Here is a 26,424-nt window from a genome sequence, read left to right on the forward strand (position 1 = left end):
ATACTGCTCAAGCCAGCATGAGCAAGGTTAAGAAAATCCCCAGTGTATTGACTGTCAGAGATGTAGAAACCTGAACTGGAATGGTCAAGTACACTCTAGTCACTTTGCAGTCTCAGACATCCAACTCCCAAGTCTTACCTCTCTGCAATGGAATGTGCCATATTCTTCAGCCTCTCTTTGTTAGACTGGGGAGTGCTGATCTGTGGAACCACGGGACTGAGTAATTTATTCATCAGTTCTAATACCTTATCTGGATTCTGTTAAATAAAAAGACGTGAAAGAAAAAGCAATGTTACAGAACCTGGCTCTCGCACCATGTGAAAAAAAAAAAAAAAGTAAAAAGTTCTGATCCTTTGGGTGCTGAGTGTCTCTGCATTGAGAGCAGAGATTGGGCACTCCATTATTACTGGTTAGATAGCCATCTGTTATACCAGAAAATTGGAAAAGCACATGGCATTCCATTCCCTATTAAACAACTGGCTACCGCACCATTCTCTTTGACTTCAGATAGATTTCAATAGCAAAATTAGTGTACCTACTGCAATAAAGGCCCTATTGTTTTAGCCTTGTTTCCAAATACTATTTCAATTAAATATGAAGAACACACACTGGGTAAATTGCTTTGCTGGCCAAAACAATTGTGCTCATGGAAACAATTATTCGAAAAGTGGATTGTACATCGATCAGGAACCTAGACTGCTTAAGGCCCATGTAGCTAAATCCCAGTATGGGTTGGATGCTAAGATCCAAGTCCTCTTTGCTTTACTTTCGAGTCACCTCAGTAAAGCCAATGGAACAGCTATAGAATGAGATGAGCAAGATTTGGGTTTAATGTTGTCAAGACAGTTCACGTTCTGAGATTAAAATAACCTTAACATCAATGTTGATGTGTTTTAAAATAAGATGAAATAGGTAGATATGGATGACAGCTATGAGAGCACATTTACCTTTGCAAGGTCGTAAAGTTTTGCAGCTTCTTCAAATAATCCTTTATATTCTGCCGCTGAAGCAACTTTGTTAATAATAGGTTTTGTGTCACTAGTAAACTTGTCTATCACTCCTGGCTGATGAGACGAGACAAGACAAATGGGGAGGAAGAGGGGGGAAAAGCATTTGAAATCAGACAGACATTTTTTAAATTCCTGGAATATTCTGTCAAGGCAATGAATATTATACATGTCAGATTGTGGTCAGAATGGACTATACATTTCCATGGGAAGAAATAAGAAGGCCACATTAAAAATAGAAAGAGCTCTTGTAATAGAAGAGTTCTCCAACTGGGGAGTGAGCACTGAGATATCAGCTGTTTCTAATTTATTCAAAATGACCCACATAATAGGTCAAATTCTAAATTATTTTAATTTGCTGAAGACATCACCAGGGAGAACAGTGAAACACAAAAGACTTGGGCATACAACACTTAAGAGGCTTCGGAAAGGTTGTATATATGGTTTGACAGGTTGCAAAAATGTTATGCTGACAAATGAAAGGCAAGAATTATTAGCATAAAGAAAAAGTACAATATAAAAGGGAGAGAAAAAAAAACGTCTAGAGGTTTCTGAGAAGGACATAGGAGCAGTATAAAAATGGGATCACATAAATTCCTGGAAAGATTCACTACTTTAAAAATGGTTCTGAATTCTGGTCTCACCGTCTTCATAAACAAACAGTTTTACTTGATTCCTTTCAAGCGTAAGCAAGAAAACAGGAATAATCAATAAAAATAACCTGAAACCTCTCTCTCTAAATATACCACACACAGAAATATAAAAAGGAATAATACCGGGAAAGATCATTGCATAAAAGAAAATAGGGCAACCTATGATTGATGCTTTTAGCCTAAAAACCGATAAAAGGTGATAGGGGAGAAATGTCCAAAGAAAAATTCTGCCAGAAATCAAAAGTATTTGACACTGGTAAGTGTAAAACATCAGGCAAGATTATTGAGATCTGAACATGTTAGGGAATTAGGTTTACGCTCCAAACTAAGGAGCACAAAGAAAAATGGGGCTTCATTGAACAGAAACTTTTTATTCATTTTCCAGAATTGTATACAGTTTAAAAAAAGAAGCTCAAGTTTTCTCCTACCCTAGGTGTGTGCATACATTTTAGTTGTTTGGGTGTTTTTGTTTTGTTTTGTTTTTTTGCAGCTGTAGCAAGATTCATCACTCAGTTAAGACGACTGATTCTTTGATCAGATATTCATCTTCATTTGTATGGAGAGACAGGATCACTTACTTGTGGCTATGCCTTCGGTCTGTTAGCCCTCATTTCCTTAGTCACAAGATTTGTAAGGGGTTGCAACACATTTCTCCTCTGAAGCAAATGAGTGTGTGTGTGTGTGTGTGTGTGTGTGTGTGTGTGTGTGTGTGTGTGTGTGTGTGTGTGTGTGTGTGTGTGTGTGTGTGTATTTTATATATTCCACATTAACAACAGAAGAAAAAAAATTTTCACAGGCTATTTATGGGCGCAGCTACTAGCTTATTATATAAGCCTTCTTTAACCCAAAACCTAAATCCAACGCCAAAATCTTGGCTGTTGATTACAGAACAGATGAAATCCTGGCCTCACTGAAGTCAGTTGAAAATTTTGCCACCGAATTCGATAGAGCCAGGATTTCACACTATGCCTTTTGTCTCTTTAGATATATACTTTAACTATATCCTCTTTTCATTCTAGACCCCTTGTAATTTGCCTTCCTACTTGACAATCATCACCCCTTCACAATTACGCAGCTCACATTGACTTTCTGTTTGCAGCAATAGTCTGCATGCAACCATGGTATTACTTTAGCCGTGAAAAAATGCAGGAAAGCCAGAAATTGACTCGAGAATAACTGGAAAATCATCTTGTGTGCATGCGCACACATCCATCCACGTCCAGAGAATGAGATACATATATCATATATATATACACAAAATGCTACCAACTCACCTTCCTACTGCCATCATTCTCCAGCTTCCCCAGAATCATATCAAACTACAGGCACACAAAAAAATAAGAAAGAAAGGAAATTAACTGCATACCTACTGCAACACACTTGATAGCAGCCTAAAGTTGCAGTCCTGAGTATACCACAAACAGAACACTCAGTGAAGCCAAGATTTTTATTTAAAATACATAAAAATGCAAACACCTCTGGTGCTGTATTAAACTAACACCAAACATATGGTCATACGGCCTTTCTGTGAAATAGATCAGTTCTCTCTTGATCCATGTAATGGCAGAGAAACAGAACAGAAGAGAAATTAGATGTCTCAGGCTCATTTGGCTTAAGTAGTGCACAAGGCCTTGAATTGGCCTTCTATAAAGGGGTGAATTTCACTTTAAGTGAAGAAAACGGTTACCCAAACATACCTCTCTACTTTCGATTACTAGCTCACTAACACAACGCAAAAACATGTTCTCTCCTTGGCTATCCTTCTCGTTCCTGCAAAATACAAACAAAAAAAAAAAATGTGTGTTTCACAGACAGTCTATGGTTATTGCTAACGTAATATAACTGTGTCGCTGAATTTTAGACCCAGGCTCCTACCTGAGAAAGTAAAAATACTGCAGAGCTTCCCTTGGGTCCGTTGACTCAAATTTACGGGTGTAGAGCATCAAAAGGCGAACGAAATTAAGGCGCCTCATGCCTGGAGGGTCGCCAGCTTCATGACTTACTGTGATATTGGAAATAACATGGACCAAAACAAGATTTCTTAGCATCAGACATTTTGGCACCATCCTACATTAACCAAAAGATCAAAGCAGTGTTTCATCCAAGACATTCACTCACTCTGTCAATATCTAAATAGACCCACATGGTTAACCCTTAGGGAACACTGGCATGTTTCACTGCTGGTTCAAATGATGGCTTAGGATGAATATATCCACCGGCAGTCTCTCCAGGGTTAAAGGCCAGGGCTGAATGGTAGTGGGAAGCATGCAGGACTTACACAGTTGTGCGCTCTGCCCAGATGACTTCAGGAGCAGCTTTAACTCAAAGAGAACAAGAGCAATGTGAACAGCATGGCAACGCAAGCGCTCCATCCGGAAGAGAAAAGCAATTGCAGCTTCAAACTGTGCTGTCAAGAACAATACTTGGAAGTAGAGAAGAGGCTGCTGATTCACTGCAAAATGCGATTCGCCTGAGGAAAGAAATATACCCATGTGAGTGAAGATGATTTTGCAACTGGGATATGTGACAGTAGGTGCTTTCTGTCACCGTACATCACCATCGTTTACTCACTCCAGGTGGAAATAAACACACAAGACAAAACAGAATATCTAATCACATATCTCTGGCTTATCTATAATTGCCCTATTGCATGTACATCATGAAAGGCTGCAGCAGCAGAAAGAAACACAGTTACCCATCATGAAAGGAGTCCCTCTTCTCCCTCCAGACAAAGATGCCTCTATCGGGACAGATTCTCCACTGTGCTGAACCTTGTGTCCACATTTACCCCTGTGCAAAGCAAGTGCAAAACACCAACAAATCAGAATTCTCCACCCACTTGCAGCACTGGTACCTGTTTACACTCTCTCTGCACTCACTGTATGAGGGTGTAAACAATAAAAGTACAGGGCAGTGGAGAATCAAGCCTGGTATTTTTTCAGTAGTCAGATTGACCAGATGATTTTTGAATACAGGCATCTGGGGGAGGAACTGAACACTCTCACCTCACCGCTCGCCCACTCCCCAAACCTTCTGAAGTGGAAATGACCACGATTTATATGGCCAAGCTCCTGCCATATTCACTCGTTTGAGTCTTCAGTGAGTGACTTGGTAGGGTCATCTACAGGCAGTAATTCAGGGGTTCAAGTGTTCAGACAAATGTTGGAAAGGAAGACATTCCTGCAACCGAGAGAGACTCCATTTTCTTCTCTTGATTCCAAGAACTGACAGCTCTACTAGAAGAGTTTAGCAGACCCAGGAAGAGAGAAAACAATCTGCAATTTGGAACAGATACAACACATGGGACTCCTGCTTTGGACAGTGTATTACTTACCTGGACTGATGACAAGGCATATGGACCCATTCAGCAGTTCTTATGAAATCTGCTAGTCCTCTCAGGGACTCGCTATATTTGAGGGCTCTCAGAGACTCAGAAGTAAGCAACTCGGGAGCTGAAGGGTCTAAGTGGATTTTAGAGTTTACATAAGAAGTAGAAAGTACTTTAAGCAGAGAGGTTGAACCCCACCCGAAGAGTCAGTCCCACAAAAGCTCCCTTACCATAGTCTTCAAGTAGTTGTTTCTGGAACTGTGATAACGTTAACCTGTCCTGGGGGGAGCTGGTACCATCATCCTCAAAACACACCTGGTTCAGCTAAACACAAAAAAGGAGAAACACGGACCTTTAATGACAGGTTTCAGAGTAGCAGCCGTGTTAGTCTGTATTCGCAAAAAGAAAAGGAGTACTTGTGGCACCTTAGAGACTAACAAATTTATTAGAGCATAAGCTTTCGTGAGTTACAGCTCACTTCATCGGATGCATTTGGTGGAAAATACAGTGGGGAGATTTATATACACACACAGAGAACATCAAACAATGGGTTTATCATACACACTGTAAGGAGAGTGATCACTTAAGACGAGCCATCACCAGCAGCGGGGGGGAAGGGGGAAAACCATTCATGGTGACAAGCAAGGTAGGCCATTTCCAGCAGTTAAAAAGAACATCTCAGGAACAGTGGGGGGTGGGGTGAGGGGGAGAAATAACATGGGGAAATAGTTTTACTTTGTGTAATGACTCATCCATTCCCAGTCTCTATTCAAGCCTAAGTTAATTGTATCCAGTTTGCAAATTAATTCCAATTCAGCAGTCTCTCCTTGGAGTCTGTTTTTGAAGTTTTTTTGTTGAAGGATAGCCACTCTCAGGTCTGTAATCGAGTGACCAGAGAGATTGAAGTGTTCTCCAACTGGTTTTTGAATGTTATAATTCTTGATGTCTGATTTGTGTCCATTTATTCTTTTACGTAGAGACTGTCCAGTTTGACCAATGTACATGGCAGAGGGAATTGCTGGCACATATCACATTGGTAGATGCACAGGGGAATGAGCCTCTGATAGTGTGGCTGATATGATTAGATCCTATGATAGTGTCCCCTGAATAGATATGTGGACAGAGTTGGCAACGGGCTTTGTTGCAAGGATAGGTTCCTGGATTAGTGGTTCTGTTGTGTGGTTGCTGGTGAATATTTGCTTCAGTTTGGGGGGCTGTCTGTGAGCAAGGACTGGCCTGTCTCCCAAGATCTGTGAGAGTGATGGGTCATCCTTCAGGATAGGTTGTAGATCCTTGATGATGCGTTGGAGAGGTTTTAGTTGGGGGCTGAAGGTGATGGCTAGTGGCGTTCTGTTATTTTCTTTGTTGGGCCTGTCCTGTAGTAGGTGACTTCTGGGTACTCTTCTGGCTCTGTCAATCTGTTTCTTCACTTCAGCAGGTGGGTATTGTAGTTGTAAGAATGCATGATAGAGATCTTGTAGGTGTTTGTCTCTGTCTGAGGGGTTGGAGCAAATGCGGTTATATCGTAGCGCTTGGCTGTAGACAATGGATCGTGTGGTATGATCTGGATGAAAGCTAGAGGCATGTAAGTAGGAATAGCGGTCAGTAGGTTTCCGATATAGGGTGGTGTTTATGTGATCATCGCGTATTAGCACCATAGTGTCCAGGAAGTGGATCTCTTGTGTGGACTGGTCCAGGCTGAGGTTGATGGTGGGATGGAAATTGTTGAAATCATGGTGGAATTCCTCAAGGGCTTCTTTTCCATGGGTCCAGATGATGAAGATGCCATCAATGTAGCGCAAGTAGAGTAGGGGCATTAGGAGACAAGAGCTGAGGAAGCGTTGTTCTAAGTCAGCCATAAAAATGTTGGCATACTGTGGGGCCATGCAGGTACCCATTGCAGTGCCGCTGATTTGAAGGTATACATTGTCCCCAAATGTGAAATAGTTATGGGTGAGGACAAAGTCACAAAGTTCAGCCACCAGGTTAGCTGTTCCTGACGGCTTGTAGCCCATCTTTGTGTGGAATGTTGGTGTAGAGGGCTTCTACATCCATAGTGGCTAGGATGGTGTTTTCAGGAAGATCACCAATGGATTGTAGTTTCCTCAGGAAGTCAGTGGTGTCTCGAAGATAGCTGGGAGTGCTGATAACGTAGGGCCTGAGGAGGGAGTCTACATAGCCAAACAATCCTGCTGTCAGGGTGCCAATGCCTGAGATGATGGGGCATCCAGGATTTCCAGGTTTATGGATCTTGGGTAGCAGATAGAATACCCTAGGTCAGGGTTCTAGGGGTGTGTCTGTGCGGATTTGTTCTTGTGGTTTTTCACCCTGACAGCAGGATTGTCTGGCTATGTAGACTCCCTCCTCAGGCTTCTTAATCAGCTCAAGGAAATTGCTGTTGAGTGAGGAGAGCCACTCTCTTCCTGCAGAGGACAAGTAAGCTGCCTTCACACTAATGTCAGCTCTGGTGACACGGGAAATGACAGACTGGAGTTGGGACAGGTTTCTGTCACCATTTTGCCACCACAACTGCCCTAAACCATGTCATTTTAATGCAGCAGAAAGACCTAAGATTGGAATGTACTGGAAGGCAGAATAATTTTGTGTAATGCTGGAGGAAGAGCCATCCTTCCTCACCTTCCAATAGCTATAAGTACACGGAGGTCAGATCCTCATCTAATGAACCTCAGTGAAGATCGCTGAAGTCAATGGACCAATGCTGAGAGGATGTGGCCTATTCAATCCTAGGATTGAATTCACACTTACCTTTAGCCAAAGATAATCTTCTGTTTTGTCAGCAACTTCACTCTGGTTATCAGCAATGTCACACCGGCCTATGATACAATAAACAGCTCTTTTGTAAGGGTCTGTATTGTTCCTCAGGGCTCGTCTGTAATGGAGGCGAAGCTTGTTTTCAGTGGTAGGGGACAATCTAAAAAATAAAACCAAATGATTATACAAGAAGCCTTGGAACATCTACAAATTCCAACCTTCTCCCTGTTAGAATACTTTGAAACAGATAAACATGTGCAGGGTACAGGTTCACAGGGATGAGTGAAATGCAAGTAAATATCTGTTTGGGAAACACACATTGCAAGGCAATCCTTGTGCTTACCACTTATGATTGCAAATAAATAAGCTTTAAAGCTGCAGATTTGTCATGGTAAAAAATCATGGAGTGGTCACGTTAAATTCAGTACAAGTTTAGTGACTGCTCTGTGAGTTTTGATAAAAAATGCCCTGACAGACAAAATTCAATTATACCTCTTCAAAATCCTAGTAATCCAGTGTCGACCTCTTCCACCACTGCCACTGCCTCCTCCTAGCCACACCGCGGGGACAATGACCAGCCGCAGCAGCACCCTCCACACGCTGACTCTGCAACCCTAATTTTGGCCTGGTAATGGCCCAAGGAGGGGAGGGGGGCACTGGAGAGTTAGCCCTCCCTCACAGTCACCTTTGGGCTGCACCTGGCTTCCCGTTCCGGGTGTTGTGACCTGGTGCACAGGGTTGCAGCGCTGCTCAGGTTTGCCCCAGCCACCCTTCGGTCATGATGGAGGGGTGGCCAGGCCAAATTTGAGGGAGTGCACCAGGCTGCAATGCCACTCACTCAGATTTCGCCTAGGTGCCTTCCACCGCTCCCAGAAGTCATGACAGAGGGGTGGCAGGGCCAAACCTGAGCGGTGCTGTGACCCCATACAGCAGCTTGCAACACCCAGAGCGGGGAGACAACAGGACACAGAAGCCGACTCTGCGGTGCGAGTGCAGGGCCAGTGGGATGACCCACACAGAGTATTCCCATGCAGAAGTTACAGCAAACAGAGAAGTCATAGTATCCAACTTTTTCACCACCATGGCAAACCTGCAGCCCTAGTAATACTAATGTCATTTGCATAACACGTAAAAAGCACTTTTCTCCCCTTTAAATTAGCTAACACACACACACATATTTTATATATATATATATATATATATATATATATATACACACACACACACACACACACACACACACACACGATGAATGGAAAGACTTTTGAAAAAACACCAAAATGGAAAATTAGAAGGAGCAGTTTTAAGAATGTGTTTATATTGCGTTACATGGGTATCAACTATTTGGGCCTGAGGCTACATCACCTCTCTCACTTAAGTAATCATCAGTCACACAGGTCAATGGGAATACTCGGATGAGCAAACGCTACTCAAGCAAGTAAGAATTTGTTGTATCGAGCCCTTTATGGGGGCACTGTTTCATCTTTATCATTAAATATTACCACAATGTGTTCTATGACGTGTTTTCCTTGGAGAAAAACCTACAGAGTCAAAGCAATGAAAATGAAATGTGCTCGTTTGTCAAGTCTGTAGCCAGAGCACATTTTTATAAAGTCAGAAAAAATCAATTATAACATACAATATTAAAATGTTTGTAATAGAAACAATGATAAAGTCTTCACCAAGGTTTCTGGAACTGTAATGCTATAACGTGCACTGTTTCAGATTTTATGAGACTCGGTTAGTCTATGAATCAATCTACATTAGGCAAGAAACAAATATAAAACTTGACTAATGGCAGTTGTAGCATTTTTCATATTTATTCTTTTAGACCTTGATCCTGCAAGAATGTATGCACTTGAGTAATTTTACACACACAACTAGTCCCATTGTGCTCAGTGCATTTGCAGGACTGGGGCCTTAATTTGTCTTAATTCTGTCACAAGGGGGGAGTGAGATACAGAGGCTATGTCTACACTGCAATAAGAGACCCACAGCTGGCCTGGGCAGCTAACTTGGGCTCATGGGGCTATGAAATTGTGGTGTAGACATTCGGGCTCTGGCTGGGACCCTGCAAGGTGGGAGGGTCCTAGAGCCCAGACTCCAGCCCGACCCCGGAAATCTACACTGCAATGAGACAGGCCTGCAAGCCCAAGTCGGCTGGCACGGCCCAGCTGTGGGTGTCTAGTTGCAGTGCAGACAGACCCTAAGGGCCTCAAGTCCCAGCGGTGATGCTGACCTCTGCCTGGTTTCCCAATGCTCTCAGTTCCCCAGGTCCTGGACAGCAGCCCAACATAGGGTCACTCTTACCAGCTCTTCTGGGCTCATAGAGAACAGATTAGTTCTCACAAATTCCAGCAGGACTAGCTCTAAGTCACCTGCACTCTGTGAAGTGATGAGGGAGGGGGTGTATATGAGAGGGAGAACAGGCATAGTCAGAGCTGAGGCTTGAATCCCTTTACAAGGCCCAGTTCATCCTGTAAAAAAATACCAGTTTCCTTTCCTGCATGGCTAGTCGTGTGAAAACAGTCACAGCAAAGAGTAAAATATAGGGTTTATGATAGCAGATCAGATCTTTGATCTATCAAGTCCAATATCCTACCCTGATCTAGAAAATAGATCATACATTAAAAAATTGAAGCTAACACTAGTAAATTAGTTTTGAAATGTAAATTCCTGCATATTTTCCAATCTCTCTCTCTCAGTGGAGGTTTCTAGACTTCAAAGCCATGAATTAAAAATGTGAAAACTTATGTGTAAATTAAATAGGCAATGCACATACTAGCCAGCCATTTTCACAAGAAGAGACCTCAGGGTTTCATTTTCATCCCAAAGCATTAACCTTATTCCACAGCGATTTTTCACGGCACATAGATTTTTCCCAAGTCACAATACCTTTTATCTTTACTGTGCATATATTCCTGGAACCAGGTTTTAAACTCGCCCAGCTGATGCTGCGCCCGATTCACCACGTGCAAAGCGGCGATTAAATCTCCACAGCGCATGCAATAGTAAATCAATGCCCAAACGGGATGGCCTTCCACCTCCCCATCCTGGAAACAAAGGAAGACTTTTAAAATAGAACAGCTTGCACAATACTTTGATTTATTTTTCTTTATATGCGCCAGCCACTTCGTTCATTTTGTTTCAGTAAAATACTCAAGTTCTCCCTCATACTCAGTTCTCCATTGACTTCAGGCAGAATTCCATTTGTGTAACAAAAATGCAGGATCAGGCCCACTTGATTTAAGTTCAGGGGAAGCTGTGCGTGTCTGTGGATATGAAAGAATATCCTGCTTTTAGTTTCCTTTCCCCTGCATTTTCCTCTCTGGATGAGGACTCTCCAATCATACTAGTAGCATCTATACATTTTTTTTCCTTGGTCTTGTGCTGACCTCATCATTTTGCTGGGAAAAAGCATAAACCAGCCAGGTCTGTGGCACCCACTCGCATAAGTAGTGACATGCTTAGTCCCAATGGGACGAGCATAAGAGGACAATTGGGCAGTCCGCTGTTAGCACATTCCTGTGTGCACTCTCCAAGGCTGTGAAGGAAGGGACTCTTTATGCCTTCCAGCTGCATGACGTCATAGTGACAGAGGGAATCAACGGGAAGGGAACAGGAGTAGGATTAGAGTCAGTAACAGTGTTCTGGATACAGATCTACTCTCTTTGCTCAAAAGAAAAGGAGTACTTGTGGCACCTTAGAGACTAACACATTTATTTGAGCATAAGCTTTCGTGAGCCCCAGCTCACTTCATCGGATGCATCTGAATGCATCCGATGAAGTGAGCTGTAGGTCACGAAAGCTTATGCTCAAATAAATTTGTTAGTCTCTAAGGTGCCACAAGTACTCCTTTTATTTTTTGCGAATACAGACTAACACGGCTGCTACTCTGAAATCTCTTTGCTCACTATTTATTTTGGCACTTCTAGGCCTGAAACTGGCCAGGCCTCATCTATCTTCCAACAGGAAACAGAATTATTAGAGCCATGTCAGCCCCAGGATATTAGAAAGACAAGGTGGGTGAGGTCATATCTTTTATTGGACCAAGCTTGTCTCTCTCACCAACAGAAGTTGGTCCAACAAAAGACGTTGCCTCACCCAGAGTCTCTCTCTCACAGGAAAGAGAGCCATTCAGTAGCGAGCCAGTAGGTACAGAACAGCAGGTTCAAATGCTCAATTGAACTGCTTTTTTTGTACCTTTCTACAGAAATACTCCGCAGTTAAGATCACCACATCCTTGAGCCCACGCAATTCAGTTAAGAGAACAGGCACAAAAGCACCGAAGGGCTTGGTGATGGAAAGAATAAATATTTTTATTGACTATAATAAGTGAAGTGCTAAGCTATTTGTTCATCCATATACCTATAAATGATTTCATGCTGCTAACAGCCATCGTGAGTCTCTATCTGAGCTCCTACGAATCACCCACTAGCCATATTCTTTTACCTCTACTGGATTATTTGGAGCACTGAGGTTCATTCTCCTTGCTCAGAAGGGGACATGGCTGGGGAGAAGATATACCCAGCTACAGACAGGAACAAAACAAAAACGATAAAATGAATTCCAACTTCAAACAGATACAAAGCTATAGCGTACAGAAGCCATAAGTATAAGAAAGGGTTCACGGACTATTACTTCAATAGGAGGTAAAGAGTTCCCCCTTTCCAATTATTAAAAAAGGAGTACTTGTGGCACCTTAAGAGACTAACAAGTACTCCTTTTCTTTTTGTGGATACAGACTAATATGGCTGCTACTCTGAAACCTTTCCAATTATTGTCAGTTATTCAGATTTTATTTAAAAGGTGATCTCAGAAACTTGCCAGCTGCAAAAAACCAAGTTCCAGTTGCAAAAATTGAGGCTATTCTCTAGCACTGATAACAGAATAGAGAATTACGTTTTCTGCTCTCCATTCAGGGGCTTATCCAAAGCCCAATTAAGTCAATGGAAGTAGTTACAAAGGGCTTTGTCTGGATTAGGCCATAAAGTATTAGCGATGCTGTTACTGAGGGAAAAAAACCATTAAACTTCGGTCTCAGCAAGTCAGCAAAGGAGGAGCTGAATTTCAACTATTTTGTTTCTAATTGTCTCTCTTTGCAAATCTTTCATCCTCCCTATTTGCACCTACTATTTTGTGGTTCACGTAACTGTTGGCACAACTTTGCACTGACAGTTATGGGTGGGCGGAGCTGGTCTGGGTTAGTTTGCTGAATACTTGATTTCTGCCTGTGCTTCAGGTTCATTAGACAGACATCTCAACAGCAGCAACTGTGCCAGCACAGCATTGTGGGTGCAAAGTCATGCCCAAAATTACTTGCACCTGCCATCTGCAGCAGCAAAAAGAAAACTGCTTTTATATGTTTAAATTTAGCCCTTTAAAAACTACAGCTGTATGATTTTTCTATCTTAAACAGCTGAATATATCTGAATGCTCTTTTAAGAGAAAATTCTAACATGCATAATTCTAAGGCTTAAATATAGAAAATCACCATTTTGTAACTGTTTCTAAACAGTCAAGTGATTTCCATCTACTATACTCCATTTTACCAATGAATTGTTACGGTTATTCAAGGGTGGGGGGAAGGAAAGAGAGCGCTGCCTAATGCAATCTAAATAAAATAAAATCATCAGGGGGTTGCATTGGCATCTTGCCTACACTAGTGTGAAGAAGTGTGCAATAGCACATTGGCTGTATCAGTAATGGTACTGCACATACCTGGAGACCGGGAACAGGTGCTGGGAGTTTGATATTAAGGAAACTGCAGACTAGTTGGTAGGTCCCAGGTACTCCACCCAATTGAGCCTGGTGCAAGTTTCCAAATACTGTCACCAAAGTATAATCCTTGTAACTGTAAGAAAGCATTTTAATAAAAGTAAAATACAAGCCCTGCAAAAAGCCCATGACTTTTCCTGTTCAACAGAACCATCTATCTTTGAGTGAATTATAATGAAGTGCAAACACTATTGTGGGGGCAACATGATCTATGGAGTTATGCTCCTTCATGTAGGTGTTTGTAAAATCATTTGAGAAATTGTACGTTCACAGTGCACTACAGCTCAACTCTCATGCTAGCAAAAAACATTTCCATCTAACAATGCTAACGAGGACAAAATGACATTTAAAATGCCACATGCATGCTCTCACCATGTCTGTGATGGAGAAACGATCAATAAGACCCTACTTGAATTGCGGGACGCTTGTCAAATAACTGAGTTGCAGACAACACGTGAAAAAATCATGGAAAAGTAATAATGGACCTTTATTAATTGCGGTATTTTGGAAAAGCCAGAGAAAACCTATTTAAGAAATATTTGCTGGAACAATATAAACACTCAAGTATTATGTTATGTCCGCTACTTTTTTTTTTTTTTTTTTTTTGATAACCAGACATTTTGCTGCAACTATATTACAGTCACTAATGCGTGGAACAGATAGCCGGAGCCCTGCCATTGTCAGCTCAGATAAATGGGGTTCTAGTGGACTCATGGGGGGAAAAGTGTGTGTTGCAAACCCCAAAATGTATGCAAAATTGTGGATTGTGCAAAGCAAGCTAATTAAAATCAAAACTGCGATGGAAGCTTAATATTGCGAGATCTGCAATTTGCACAATACCGCAAATTAAGTAGGGCCTTAATGATAAACTTCAGAGACACTGACTTACCATAAGGGAATCACAGGGGAAAAAGAGAATTTAGATGAAAAATCTCTACATACAGAAAGTGGATTTGAGAACCCCATCTACAAGTGAAAGTTAATCACTGAGGCAAGCTAATAAAGTCTCCATGTACTGAAACTACAGGGAACGGGCCAGAATATGAATTAAAAAAACTGTAGCAACACTATATGGATGGCTGGGACAAATGAGCTCCTGCTTTTTCCTTCAGCCAGTAATGAACTAATGAAATTCAACAGCCTTCTACCTAGTGTGCAAGCTACAGAAAACTAGGCTAGAAGACTAATATACGAGACTGAAATGCATGTGTGAAAAGCTATGCTAAATTTAGTACAGTATCAGAACTCTAGAGTTCTGGTTGAGTTAAGTAGGTGTTCCTCAGGGTTTAAGACCACAGATGTCTGCTGTAAATGACCTGACACAAGGCCAGCTGTGAGTGACTTCAATTTACCCAAGGCATACCTGAAGGGGTGGTAGGGTATGACGACTCCAGTAGGGAAAGTTCACTCTCATAAGAGTCTGCTTTGCCAGTAGGCCAATTCATGGCAAATAAAAATTAATGCTGCAAAGCATGTTAGTTGGGCTTTAAAAATAGTAAGCCTGAAGGGCCTCATTTCAAAAACCGTGCAAGAAAAAAATGTGGCTGTGATAATTTACCAAGCTGGATACTCAGCGAATTGAATTAAGACCCGAATTGGCCTCTTGTGCATTGCTAATGCTGAAGAATTTGCAGCAGAGGATTCTTCTGATGGGTCAATTCATCTGGAAACAGATGGGCATGCTGCCATGAAGCCCATGAGTGATAATGAGCGACAGCGTACTGATGAGGCATGGCAACCAACTGTTCGTGGTCAGAAGGAGGCTATGATGGGAGGGGAAAACACCTCATCCCAATGTACTGTATCAGGCCCCAGTGCCTTAGCAACCCCTAAACAAAACTGGAGTAGGTTATATCTATTGTTTGCTCTCTACGATCATACTTTCCAGCTAATGTCATGATGGCAGCTGTTGGAACGAAGGACACTCTCATAGTCAGCTCTGTGACTACTCATGCAATGAACAGTTCAGATTTTGTAATGCTCAATACAGAGTCAGTGGAATCTTGCATTGAATCCTAACTTTGTGGGCACCATACCTGCTGCTGCAGTTGTTCTATGCACATAACCGTGCACACACCTGGTTCAAGCTCCGATAGTTTGTGCCCCAGCTCTTGCTGATATCTGCTGGGACTGATGATCTGTGTCTGGCCTGCCTGGCCTAAATTCCATCATACTCTCTATGGCCCTCTTCCCTACAAGCAAACTGACAGAATGTTGGCTATTTATTTACTGGTGTTTTCATACAGTAACTTGGAGAGGCAGGGGGGAAAACAACAGTCTTCATAATCATTAGGAACAAACGCATTAGTGGGTTTGTTCATGACAAACTTAAATTTTGCAGGACTTCTATTGCAAACACAACAGAAAACAGGCCACGTTTAGCTCCTTTTGCAGTCTCACAAGCACGGAGTTATGAAAGCATTCCACCCTCTCCGCCCTTCTCCTACGCTCTAACTGCAGTCTCCTGCAATTTCACCAAAAAAAGCAAAATATTCAGGGTCACTGCATGAAAAGGAAGGAGAACTGTATTTACACAACTTTTCAGCAAAGCATGCTCACCACTTTCACCCAGCCCTAGTTTCTAGTATCTCCATATCATTAGCATCCCGAAGGGAAGGAAGAAGAGGGAGGCTTTTTTTTTTTTTTTTTTGTAGGCAGGGATAATTTATCTATTTCATTTAGTCGTATTATGTCCAGCACCTGTTTGCCACCTTGGCAAGTATATAAAGAGTGACAGGGAAGGAATAATAAAGATTGGTTGTATCTTCAAAACAGTCTCCCAATGGACTCAAGAATTTTTTCAAAACTGGAATAGTTCTCTACCCCAGTGGCTGTTCTCTGATGGGAAATAAATTTCATCTGATTTATTCACTAATCTTCGGAGCGTGCATGTATCTATTTAGAGAATACCAATGGAGTCACATGAAAGTTGTTGCTGTATGTAATTAAGGATGCTTTTCTCCATTATGTTTGTCTTACCTTTGTTCTAGGTACCGCAGAGCCTGCCTTACAAACTCCATGCGCACCTCCATGTTGGTCCGGACTTTCAACGCATCACTTGCAGGAACCAGCAATACCTCTGTCATTAGTTTAACCATGGCCCACATATCAGAGATATTCTAGAAATGAACCCGTTCAAACAACAGTGGTTATTACAGCCATTAGGGATTTACCTAGTCTGAGCAGTATGATCGTTTTACATAAAAAAGGATAAATTACAGCTAGTCAAGTCTTATAACGAAGACATTAGAAGCACACATCAGAGTAAGCCATCTCTGTCATGCCTGACAGAATGAGTCCAGATGACAGGATGCATGCCAGAGTTAGGCTGATAACGATGTTCCCAACCTTCTCTGCATCACCCCACTTTGAAGAAGCATTTGCCTGCAAAGATTTTGCCTGACTGTGGTACACAGATGACTGACTATGGCTTTCAGACAGCTGGTTGGGGGCTTGGTGATGGGTCTGCTTCCTTGCTTCCAGTCATTATATCACTCTAAACCAGGGGTGGCCAACCAGAGCCTGAGAAGGAGCCAGAATTTACCAGTGTGCCTTGCCAAAAAGCCAAAGTAACACGTCAGCAGCCCCTCTTCAGCTCTCCCGCCCCAACAGCCAGCAGCACCGTCGATCAGCACCTAACCCTCCATCCCTGCACCTCCCGCCCGCCATGATCAGTTTTTTTGTGGTGTGTAGGAGGCTGGGGGAAGGGACAGGAGGAGGAGAAGGAGCAAGGGCGCGGCAGACTAAGGGGAAGGGGTGGAGTGGAGTTGGGCCTGGGGCAGAGCCAGGGGTTGAGCAATGAGCACCCTGTAGCACATTGGAAAGTTGGCCCCTGTAACTCCAGCCCCGGAGTCTGCGCCTATACAAGGAGCTGCATATTAACTTCTGAAGAGCTGCGTGAGGCTCCGGAGCCCCAGGTTGGCCACCCCTGCTCTAAACAAATACTTTCCTAGCTGTAGTTTCTGGATAAACAATTGCTGTAGTTGCCCTGGGAAGTTATGGAATCACAAACAGGAGGGGATGTATCCACAAGACTCTCTCTCTCTCTCCATCTGTTCAGATGTGGTCCATGTTATGAAAAATGTGGAGACCCTGGGGCCTCAGCCTACATCTTCATGCAGATTAAATTATCACTACACACAGAACCAGTTCTCCTCTACTAAAATAATAAGACACGTAAGATGAAATCCTGACCATACTGAAATCAATGAGAGTTTTGCCATCGACTCCAATGAGGTCCGAATTTCATCCACGATGCTTCAATGTGACAAACACTGAAACTCTGAGTTGTCTCTGTTAAAATGAATACAGAATTACTCAAAGCCCTCAAAAAGAAAAGGAGTACTTGTGGCATCTTAGAGACTAACAAATTTATTAGAGCATAAGCTTTCGTGAGCTACAGCTCACTTCATCATCCGATGAAGTGAGCTGTAGCTCACGAAAGCTTATGCTCTAATAAATTTGTTAGTCTCTAAGGTGCCACAAGTACTCCTTTTCTTTTTGCGAATACAGACTAACACGGCTGCTACTCTGAAACCTGTCAAAGCCCTCAGAGTCTGTTAGATCTCAAGTACAGGTGTACGTTCAAAGTCATTTAGGTTTGTTAGATGGCCAAGAAATTTTGGACACCTGGTTTGGCAACCTCTGCACTGGCTTTACTTTCCAGTATGAGTCATTTCCCTGTTCTCTTCCCACAGCTCTCCATAGTCTGTGCATTTGTTTTGGAGGAAAACGGGGGAGTGTTATAAGTAGTCACTATCACTTGTACTCATCTAGAACTGCCTTTCTTCCCCCAACTGTGAGTCACATACACATTCAATCTCTCTCCTTACAACCCTTCTGCTTTAAGATTATACCCACCTCCTCGAGAACAGTTGTGTGAAGGACACTGATATATGGATAACAGTAAAAACACCTTTATACCTTTTTTTACTCTTCTTGATAAAAGCCCCTCCCTGCTATTCTTTCATCTGAAAGCTCTCTGAGGGAGACTCTGATCTCATCTACATGGCTTTTCCACTGCATTGGAGTCATTCCTGACTTACACCAATCTTACTGAGAGCAGAATCAGGCTCTTTTATCACCTGCAAGATGTCTATCCAACTGGTAATTTCTTCAGGGATTTTTTTTTTTTAAAAAAGGATAACTTGCATGAAAATAAAATAATCGATAAGTCCAGAAAAAGAATACAAAAGAGCTGCAATATTCAGTAAAAGGTTAGAAATACTAAATCATACAACAAAGATCTCTGGCTCAGCTACTATGTCCAGCTGTGCATTTGGAGCGTGCCTAGCACAACGCATCCCTGGTGCTTATGGGAACTGTGTTACTGTAATATGAAATTACTGGGCTGTTACTGTAATATGAAATGTTAAATATTGTGGAGGAAAAAGAAGAAAAGCAAAAACAGCAGCAAGTCCAAAAGCAGTGTTATTTTGCAATAGCACCTTTAGAGACTGCCGCAGGCCAGCAAGAAGGTGAAGGGATTTCCCAGATAGGTGGCACAATCTGGAACAAAGCTGAGACTTGATGAATTAAAGTTCACAGCACAATATATTTCAATGAGTCTGCTATCATAGCAATCCAGCTGAGGGAGTGAAATAGGAAAAGCAGATTTAATGTTGATTAAAAGCAAGGCTATTTAGTTGGTGCTTGGGTTTAAACATGAACCAGTATTATTATTGGGGACCAACCTACATTTTCCTTAATCCAGATTGAAGATTAGCCCTTTCATTCAGGAACTCTTTGAAAACACATGTAAACAATGGCACATGTGGCTATCAGGGGGTCCTGTTTTTAAAGCAAGATACAACAGGATCCATTTAAAGTGAAGTACTTGTTTCTAGGGATCACAAAGCAATGAAACAACAGGGCATTTTTTTCTACCTCGCTGTAAATAGAATTTCAGTCCCAGAGTTTACCACATGGGCCCTGCTGTACTGAAGAAGATTGCATTCCTGGCTCGTTATCTTCTGTAAAGCAATGCAATTTTTTCTTGTGATATCAGTACATTTTTGTAAATGTCAGCAGGCTGCTAATCACAGCTGAAAACAGATTAAGTACATCTCCCTATGTTAACTGATTGGCATTACCTTATCATCCTGTTCAGCAACAGCAACACAAAAGTCTACCAGGTTAGGCTGCACATGTCCGTTCACTATCTTCTCATTATAAATATAAATCTGAAATGTATCAAAAGTAAGCAATTTTCACAATGCATATGGTTCTTTCTTCCACCCTGCTACAGCAGCAGAATTTGAAACAGGCTTCAAGACTGGATGGCCTTCAGGGTCTCCAGCTAGTTTTCTTCCCACATCAGCTGCCTTCTACCCAGGACACAAGGGGAAGGATGGGCAGCAACATGTGGGCAGCAATCTCCATAAAACTTCCACAGCCCCAGAATTGCCTGAACGTCAGGAACAATACAGTTATTCAGTTGTTCTGCATGGCAGAGCTTTGCACTGGTTGTTCTGTTAGACTAATTGCAACGTAGGAGGGAAAAGTGATGGCAGATATATGACTGTCAAAGTGACGTTTCACTGTACACCACTCCCATTTCTGTTGGAGACAGGAAAAGAATTCTGGAAACCATTAATATTAAGTCCCTTAGTGGTAGCAGTGTTTATAAACCCTGACCCCGAGCAACCTGTACAGCAGAAACTTGTTAAATGAAGCTGTGTTGCAAGAGAAAAAGTATTCCTTTCATATCCACCCCAGAGCCTTAAAATTCCTCCAGTCCTGCAAGAGACTATCTGCCCTGCAGAGTGAATTCCACCAAACATTGACCAAGCTGCTCTAACATTGCCCTCTCTTCTTGGAATTTTTAAGACTTGAGGACTGTAATTTGCGTAGAGAGAAATATATGCATTGAACAGATCAATTGTTCATTACAGTTCAGTTATTTGTGTATTAGAAGCTAGGTGAAGATTTTCAAAAATTGCTCCTAAACCCTCATTTGGGCACATCCATTCTCAGAGGTGACTTCAGCTCACATGTTTAGGTGCCTGAATAATGATTTAGAAGCATAATGCCCATTTTTAAAAATCTTGATCTTATTTTAGCTACTTCTTTGCTACGTTTTCCTTCATTCCCAGCCCATAAACCTTCCCTTCCAGGTAAAAGGGCTAATTAGAGCTACCTCTGAAAACTTTCCAGGCATTTACCTGGAAGGGAGAGTTGGAGGCTGATAAAAGGCTCCTCCCCTACTCTCCAGAAGCTGGATATACTATTGTCTCCTCAGCGTTTCTAGCATAGATGCAAGAAACTGTGCTCAGGATTCAAACTGCCCCCAATGATGGTAATGCATTCCTCTACCACTGTAGCAGTGGGCTTTGGCCTCTGAACTATTCCATTACCGGGCAGTCGTTGAAACTAAACTTCACTGTGCTCCTGTGAATGGTTCTGGGCTGCTGCATGGAACAATTATTTTATCCCGTATTAAAAGAACTTCACTGTAGTTTTATTAAATAGGTACTGATACCATGCTGAGACAGTATATAGCAATAATCTGATTTTTAAAGGTGCTGGGCACCCTAAACTTCCACTGAAATCCATAGCAGCTGAAGGTGCTAGGACCTTTGAAACTCAGACCCTCCGTTTTTGCAGTAGGGGATCTGATAGTGTCTTATTTACTGAATTTATAAGTATTCCTATATTCCTGAGCTATTAGAGTAAACTAAATCTATTCCAGAAAAATGAGGAATGATCTTCCTATAATTTAAAACCATGGTTTGAACCCTATTGTATGGGGGTTTTAGCACAATAGTTCTACAGTGCAGATGGGAGCCAACGAATTAATTATGGATTAACAACAAACAGAACAGAATCAGAACCGACGCTAAGTGAACAAAGGTATTTCAGCCCCAATTTTAAAAAACACGTTTATCAATGTGTAACTAATTTTGTACACAGTTACCATGACTGCATACAGAAATGGCAAAACAGATGTGTAACTAGCCATCTGTCTGCACAAATACCTGATTTATGCATGTAATCCTGGTAATTCAGTGCAAGGAACTGGGTGCACAGTTTTGCACGTGCGATTCTGAAAATCAAGTTCCTGTCTTTTATTTTGCTTCCAACATTACTGGTAATCAGAACCTTAGTCTTTGAATAAAACAAAACAAAAACAAAAACAAAAAAACAAACACATAATTGCTTATGGTTATGAATAGATTTAATATCTTCTCCTGAAATTTTTCAGATCAGTTCCAATGCAGCCTTCTAATTCAGCCCTGGTGTTCTGCAGTTCCTCCTAAGTGACCCAGTTAAAACTGGATACAACTTAAAAACTGCCATAATGAATATTTGAGTCTCTTTCCCCACTGCCACCTCCCAAATCACCAAGGATGCCTTGAAATCTGAAAAACTATAAGAATGTAGAGTATTGGTTTGAATACTTTTACATTTTAACATGAGTTTGGAAAGTCTCACATAACAAAGGATAAAAAAGTTTCCATTTACTATATAACCATGAATGATCTGGGTAATTACACATGGTATCAGCATCACCTTTAGATACAAATTGTGCAGTAGATAGAGAAAGACAATTCTGAGAAAAAGTCAGGCTAAGTTTCTTGTCTTTTCTTGACTGCATTTTCATCCCAGCCAGGTGCTGTCATCCCTGTCCTGATGTACCTCTTTTCACTCACTCGGGGGTTCTCCCATGTCTATTGTGGCTAAGACACATTGGCAATGATTTGTTATCCCCTTTCAGTATACTCACTTGTCGGGCATAGGCCATCTCCGTGCTATCCAAAGAGCTGCGACCTGGAGGACCCAACTCGCTGATGCAACTGGGCTGTTGAACAAGAAACACAGCAGGGATTAAGGAGAGTGTTGTTCAAATATAGCAGCTCTTTCGCATGCATTTTTAGTTCAGCCTCTTTGTGGTGCACCACATCAAAGAGGTTAACCACTCCACCCTGTTTGTTTCCCCCTCTTACCTATTCACAAGACAGGGAATGCAAAACTGCTTGTGGCCAGACATGCTCAAGAGGCAAAACACAGCAACCTATTGCTGAACTCTTCACCTGTAGAAATCCACACTCACCACCACTGAACTACTCTATTGTAAGCTTAGTACCATCTACACTTAATGTTAAATGTATAAAAGGGCAGAAGCCTTCCTGACTCAGCACACAAACCAACCATTCACTTTTCGCTTTTTCGGATAGGAAGAAACACCCTCAGAAGAAAAAAAAGTAGGACTTGTGGCACCTTAGAGACTAACAAATTTATTTGAGCATAACCTTTTATGAGCTTCAGCTCACTTCACTGGATGCATCCGATGATGAAGTGAGCTGTAGCTCATGAAAGTTTATGCTCAAATAAATTTGTTAGTCTCTAAGGTGCCACAAGTCCTCCTGTTCTTTTTGCGGATACAGACTAACAAGGCTGCTACTCTGAAACCCTCAGAAGGCATTTTATAATTATTTGTCTGCTTATGACAGGTTTCAGAGTAGCAGCCGTGTTAGTCTGTATTCGCAAAAAGAAAAGGAGTACTTGTGGCACCTTAGAGACTAACAAATTTATTAGAGCATAAGCTTTCGTGAGCTACAGCTCACTTCATAAATGCATCCGATGAGGTGAGCTGTAGCTCATGAAAGCTTATGCTCTAATAAATTTGTTAGTCTCTAAGGTGCCACAAGTACTCCTTTTCTGTCTGCTTATGGCTACTGAAGTGTTGTTTATAACAATGCTGCATACCTTCCTGTGAAGCATTTGATATTCGCTTCAGTCAGAGACAAGACATTGAACTTGAAGGACCACTGGCTCCTGCCTATGTGGCAATTCTTATGTTCCTATTTTGCCCCACTGAAATGTACTGAGACTCACAAAGGAATAAGAATATTGCACTACCTACCAACGCTGGCCTCCCATGATTGGCAACCTTAGCAGAGAGAGGTCAGTGAGTGATTGGACCCGGAGAATAAATCATTTTCTTATCCAGAAAGGTGACCCAGACTTGAGACATGCTGGCTTGGAAGTGGGGGGATAGCGCACCACAATTTTTCTATGTTTAGATTCTGTTCTTCTCTTAAAAGGTGGAATAAACTAAATCCATGCTACTGTGGTGCGATAAGGCTGCACTGTCAAACGGCCACCACAAATTGCGGACCCGTTTGTCTGTACAGCCATGACTAAATGGGAATGCTCAATGCTACTCATAGAATCATAGGATCTCAGGGTTGGAAGGGACCTCAGGAGATCATCCAGTCCAACCCCCTGCTCAGAGCAGGACCAATCTCCAACTAAATCATCCCAGCCAGGGCTTTGTCAAGACAGGCCTTAAAAACTTCTAAGGAAGGAGATTTCACCACCTCCCTAGATTCCAGTGCTTCCCCAACCTCCTAGTGAAAAAGTTTTTCCTAATATCCAACCTAAACCTCCCCCACTGCAACTTGAGACCAGTCCTTGTTCTGTGATCTGCTACTACCGAGAACAGTCTAGATCCATCCTCTTTGGAACCCCCTTTCAGGTAGTTGAAAGCAGCTATCAAATCCCCACGCAGTCTTCTCTTCTGCAGACTAAACAATCCCAGTTCCCTCAGCCTCTCACACACAGAGAACACGAAAGCTTATGCTCTAATAAATTTGTTAGTCTCTGCTGGAAATAGCCTACCTTGCTTGTCACCATGAAAGGTTTTCCTCCTCCCCCCCCCCCCCCCCCCCCGCTGGTGATGGCTTATCTTAAGTGATCACTCTCCTTACAGTGTGTATGATAAACCCATTGTTTCATGTTCTCTGTGTGTGTATATCTATCTCCCCTCTGTTTTTTCCACCAAATGCATCCGATGAAGTGAGCTGTAGCTCACGAAAGCTTATGCTCCAATAAATTTGTTAGTCTCTAAGGTGCCACAAGTACTCCTTTCCTTTCTTCCTTGTGTCAGGATCCTGAACTCGACCATCTCATGGTCACTGCCTCCCAGGTTCCCATCCACTTTTGCTTCCCCTACTAATTCTTCCCGGTTTGTGAGCAGCAGGTCAAGAAGAGCTCTGCCCTAGTTGGTTCCTCCAGCACTTGCATCAGGAAATTATCCCCTACACTTTCCAAAAACTTCGTGGATTGTCTGTGCACTGCTGTATTGCTCTCCCAGCAGATATCAGGGTGATTGAAGTCTCCCATGAGAACCAGGGCCTGCGATCTAGTAACTTCCGTTAGTTGCCGGAAGAAAGCCTCGTCCACCTCATCCCCCTGGTCCAGTGGTCTATAGCAGACTCCCACCATGACATCACCCTTGTTGTTCACACTTCTAAACTTAATCCAGAGACACTCGGGTTTTTCTGCAGTTTCATAGTGGAGCTCTGAGCAGTCATACTCTTACATACAATGCAACTCCCCCACCTTTTCTGCCCTGCCTGTCCTTCCTGAACAGTTTATATCCATCCATGACAGTACTCTAGTCATGCGAGTTATCCCACCAAGTCTCCGTTATTCCAATCACATCATAATTCCTTGACTGTGCCAGGATTTCCAGTTCTCCCTGCTTCTTTCCCAGGCTTCTTGCATTTGTGTATAGGCACTTGAGATAACTCACCGATTGTCCCTCTTTCTCAGTATGAGGCAGGAAAGAGGTTATTTCCAACAGAACATACTTGATCAAGACAGAGCAGGTGTTTGGACTTCACCAACCAAAATATAATTCCCTCCAATTCAAAATATGTTTGTTAACATCTCCTTTTGTTTTGATAGGAGGAGTCATTTTTAATGCCAGTTATCTTTTGGACAGTATTCCCTTATAGATAATTAATTATATTAAGTTATATACTTATAAACTAAAACACATGTCCACCTATATGGCCTCTAAATTGGAATTAGTTGCTTATTCTGATAAAGAGCATGTGGGGTTGGATAGTTTTTAAAATAAGCATGTTAATGTTAAAGCCAGGTACAGCTGGCTGGACCCAGCCATTATCTATTGGGCTTCACCTTATCAATATTGTCAAATGTCTTATTTTCCCTATTTGTAACCTATCCAGAATGTTAACACTCTTGTGTGTAGATCAGATCACCTAAAGACATTGCTTAATGACATGTTATATCCATTACTGGAAGGGCTCAGTTTGCCATGACTGCCTATCTAAGCATATCTTTAACTTTAAACAGTCTTTGAACAGTCAGCTCCAGGATGGGTTTTCTTTTCACTTCTTGTTTAGTCCAGTCAAGCTATCTTCAGATCTCTTGAAGTTTTTTGAGCTTTGGTAGCACCTACTGCGATTAATTGCAATATAATATCCATCTTCCATTAAATAACACTTTTATTCAGCATCTGAAACTAGACAGAGCTACTCATTTTTGCTGCGTTCATGAGGGATCTCTATTTAACTCTCTTCTCATAAATTGGACATTATTATATTTTGTTACTGTATTTCCTACATTTGTTTAAAATCAATATTTCATACAGAAAAAATCATAAGACTTAAAAAGGCACAGTATTAAAATCACACTGCCAAGTTTATTACCTGCTACTATTAAAGTAGTGTCAAGTAGATACTTGAAAATATATTTTTAAAAATCTTTCCCTCCCAATTTTGTCTCTCTGTATTTGACAAAATACTGATTTCCCCCTCTGATTTTAACAAGGATTTACATTAACATGGTTTTTTTGGTTTACTTCCCAGTGTGTTTGTGCTGGAATCATTGATTATGTCAGCAGCAACTTGGAAATGAGATTTAGCTGATTGACTGGTTTTGATTTCTCTGGCATCTATCCAAATCTCTAGGCACCACTTTTCACCTATGGGCAGGATATTCCATAATTACCACTTAGGGTTTTCTTGCATCTTCCTCTGAAGCATCTGGTATTGCCTCTGTCAGATACAGTACACTGGATTAGACAAATTCTGCCATGGTCCAGTATGGCAGTACCCATGTCCTTAAATGG

The 26,424-nt window shown here is 41.9% G+C and overlaps 1 protein-coding gene across 6 annotated transcripts in view; it reads right to left on the reverse strand.

Moving 5' to 3' along the window:
• Positions 1 to 26,424, reverse strand: part of NUP93 (nucleoporin 93) — a 127,814-nt gene that overhangs the window by 11,506 nt on the left and 89,884 nt on the right. For all 6 annotated transcript variants that reach the window (XM_038368047.2, XM_038368045.2, XM_038368046.2 and 3 more), the window contains 13 exons: positions 22,264 to 22,338; positions 19,631 to 19,720; positions 16,518 to 16,657; positions 13,482 to 13,614; positions 10,656 to 10,813; positions 7,755 to 7,920; positions 5,219 to 5,312; positions 3,939 to 4,130; positions 3,536 to 3,662; positions 3,358 to 3,430; positions 2,935 to 2,979; positions 948 to 1,064; positions 139 to 257 (listed from right to left, as the gene is read on the reverse strand). In XM_038368047.2, coding sequence (XP_038223975.1) covers positions 139 to 257; positions 948 to 1,064; positions 2,935 to 2,979; positions 3,358 to 3,430; positions 3,536 to 3,662; positions 3,939 to 4,130; positions 5,219 to 5,312; positions 7,755 to 7,920; positions 10,656 to 10,813; positions 13,482 to 13,614; positions 16,518 to 16,657; positions 19,631 to 19,720; positions 22,264 to 22,338 — 1,529 coding nt within the window. The remainder of the gene's footprint in view (positions 1 to 138; positions 258 to 947; positions 1,065 to 2,934; positions 2,980 to 3,357; positions 3,431 to 3,535; positions 3,663 to 3,938; positions 4,131 to 5,218; positions 5,313 to 7,754; positions 7,921 to 10,655; positions 10,814 to 13,481; positions 13,615 to 16,517; positions 16,658 to 19,630; positions 19,721 to 22,263; positions 22,339 to 26,424) is intronic.

The sequence above is a fragment of the Dermochelys coriacea genome, chromosome 12 (genome assembly GCF_009764565.3).
Source record: "Dermochelys coriacea isolate rDerCor1 chromosome 12, rDerCor1.pri.v4, whole genome shotgun sequence".
In the NCBI taxonomy this organism is placed as follows: Eukaryota; Metazoa; Chordata; order Testudines; family Dermochelyidae; genus Dermochelys; species Dermochelys coriacea.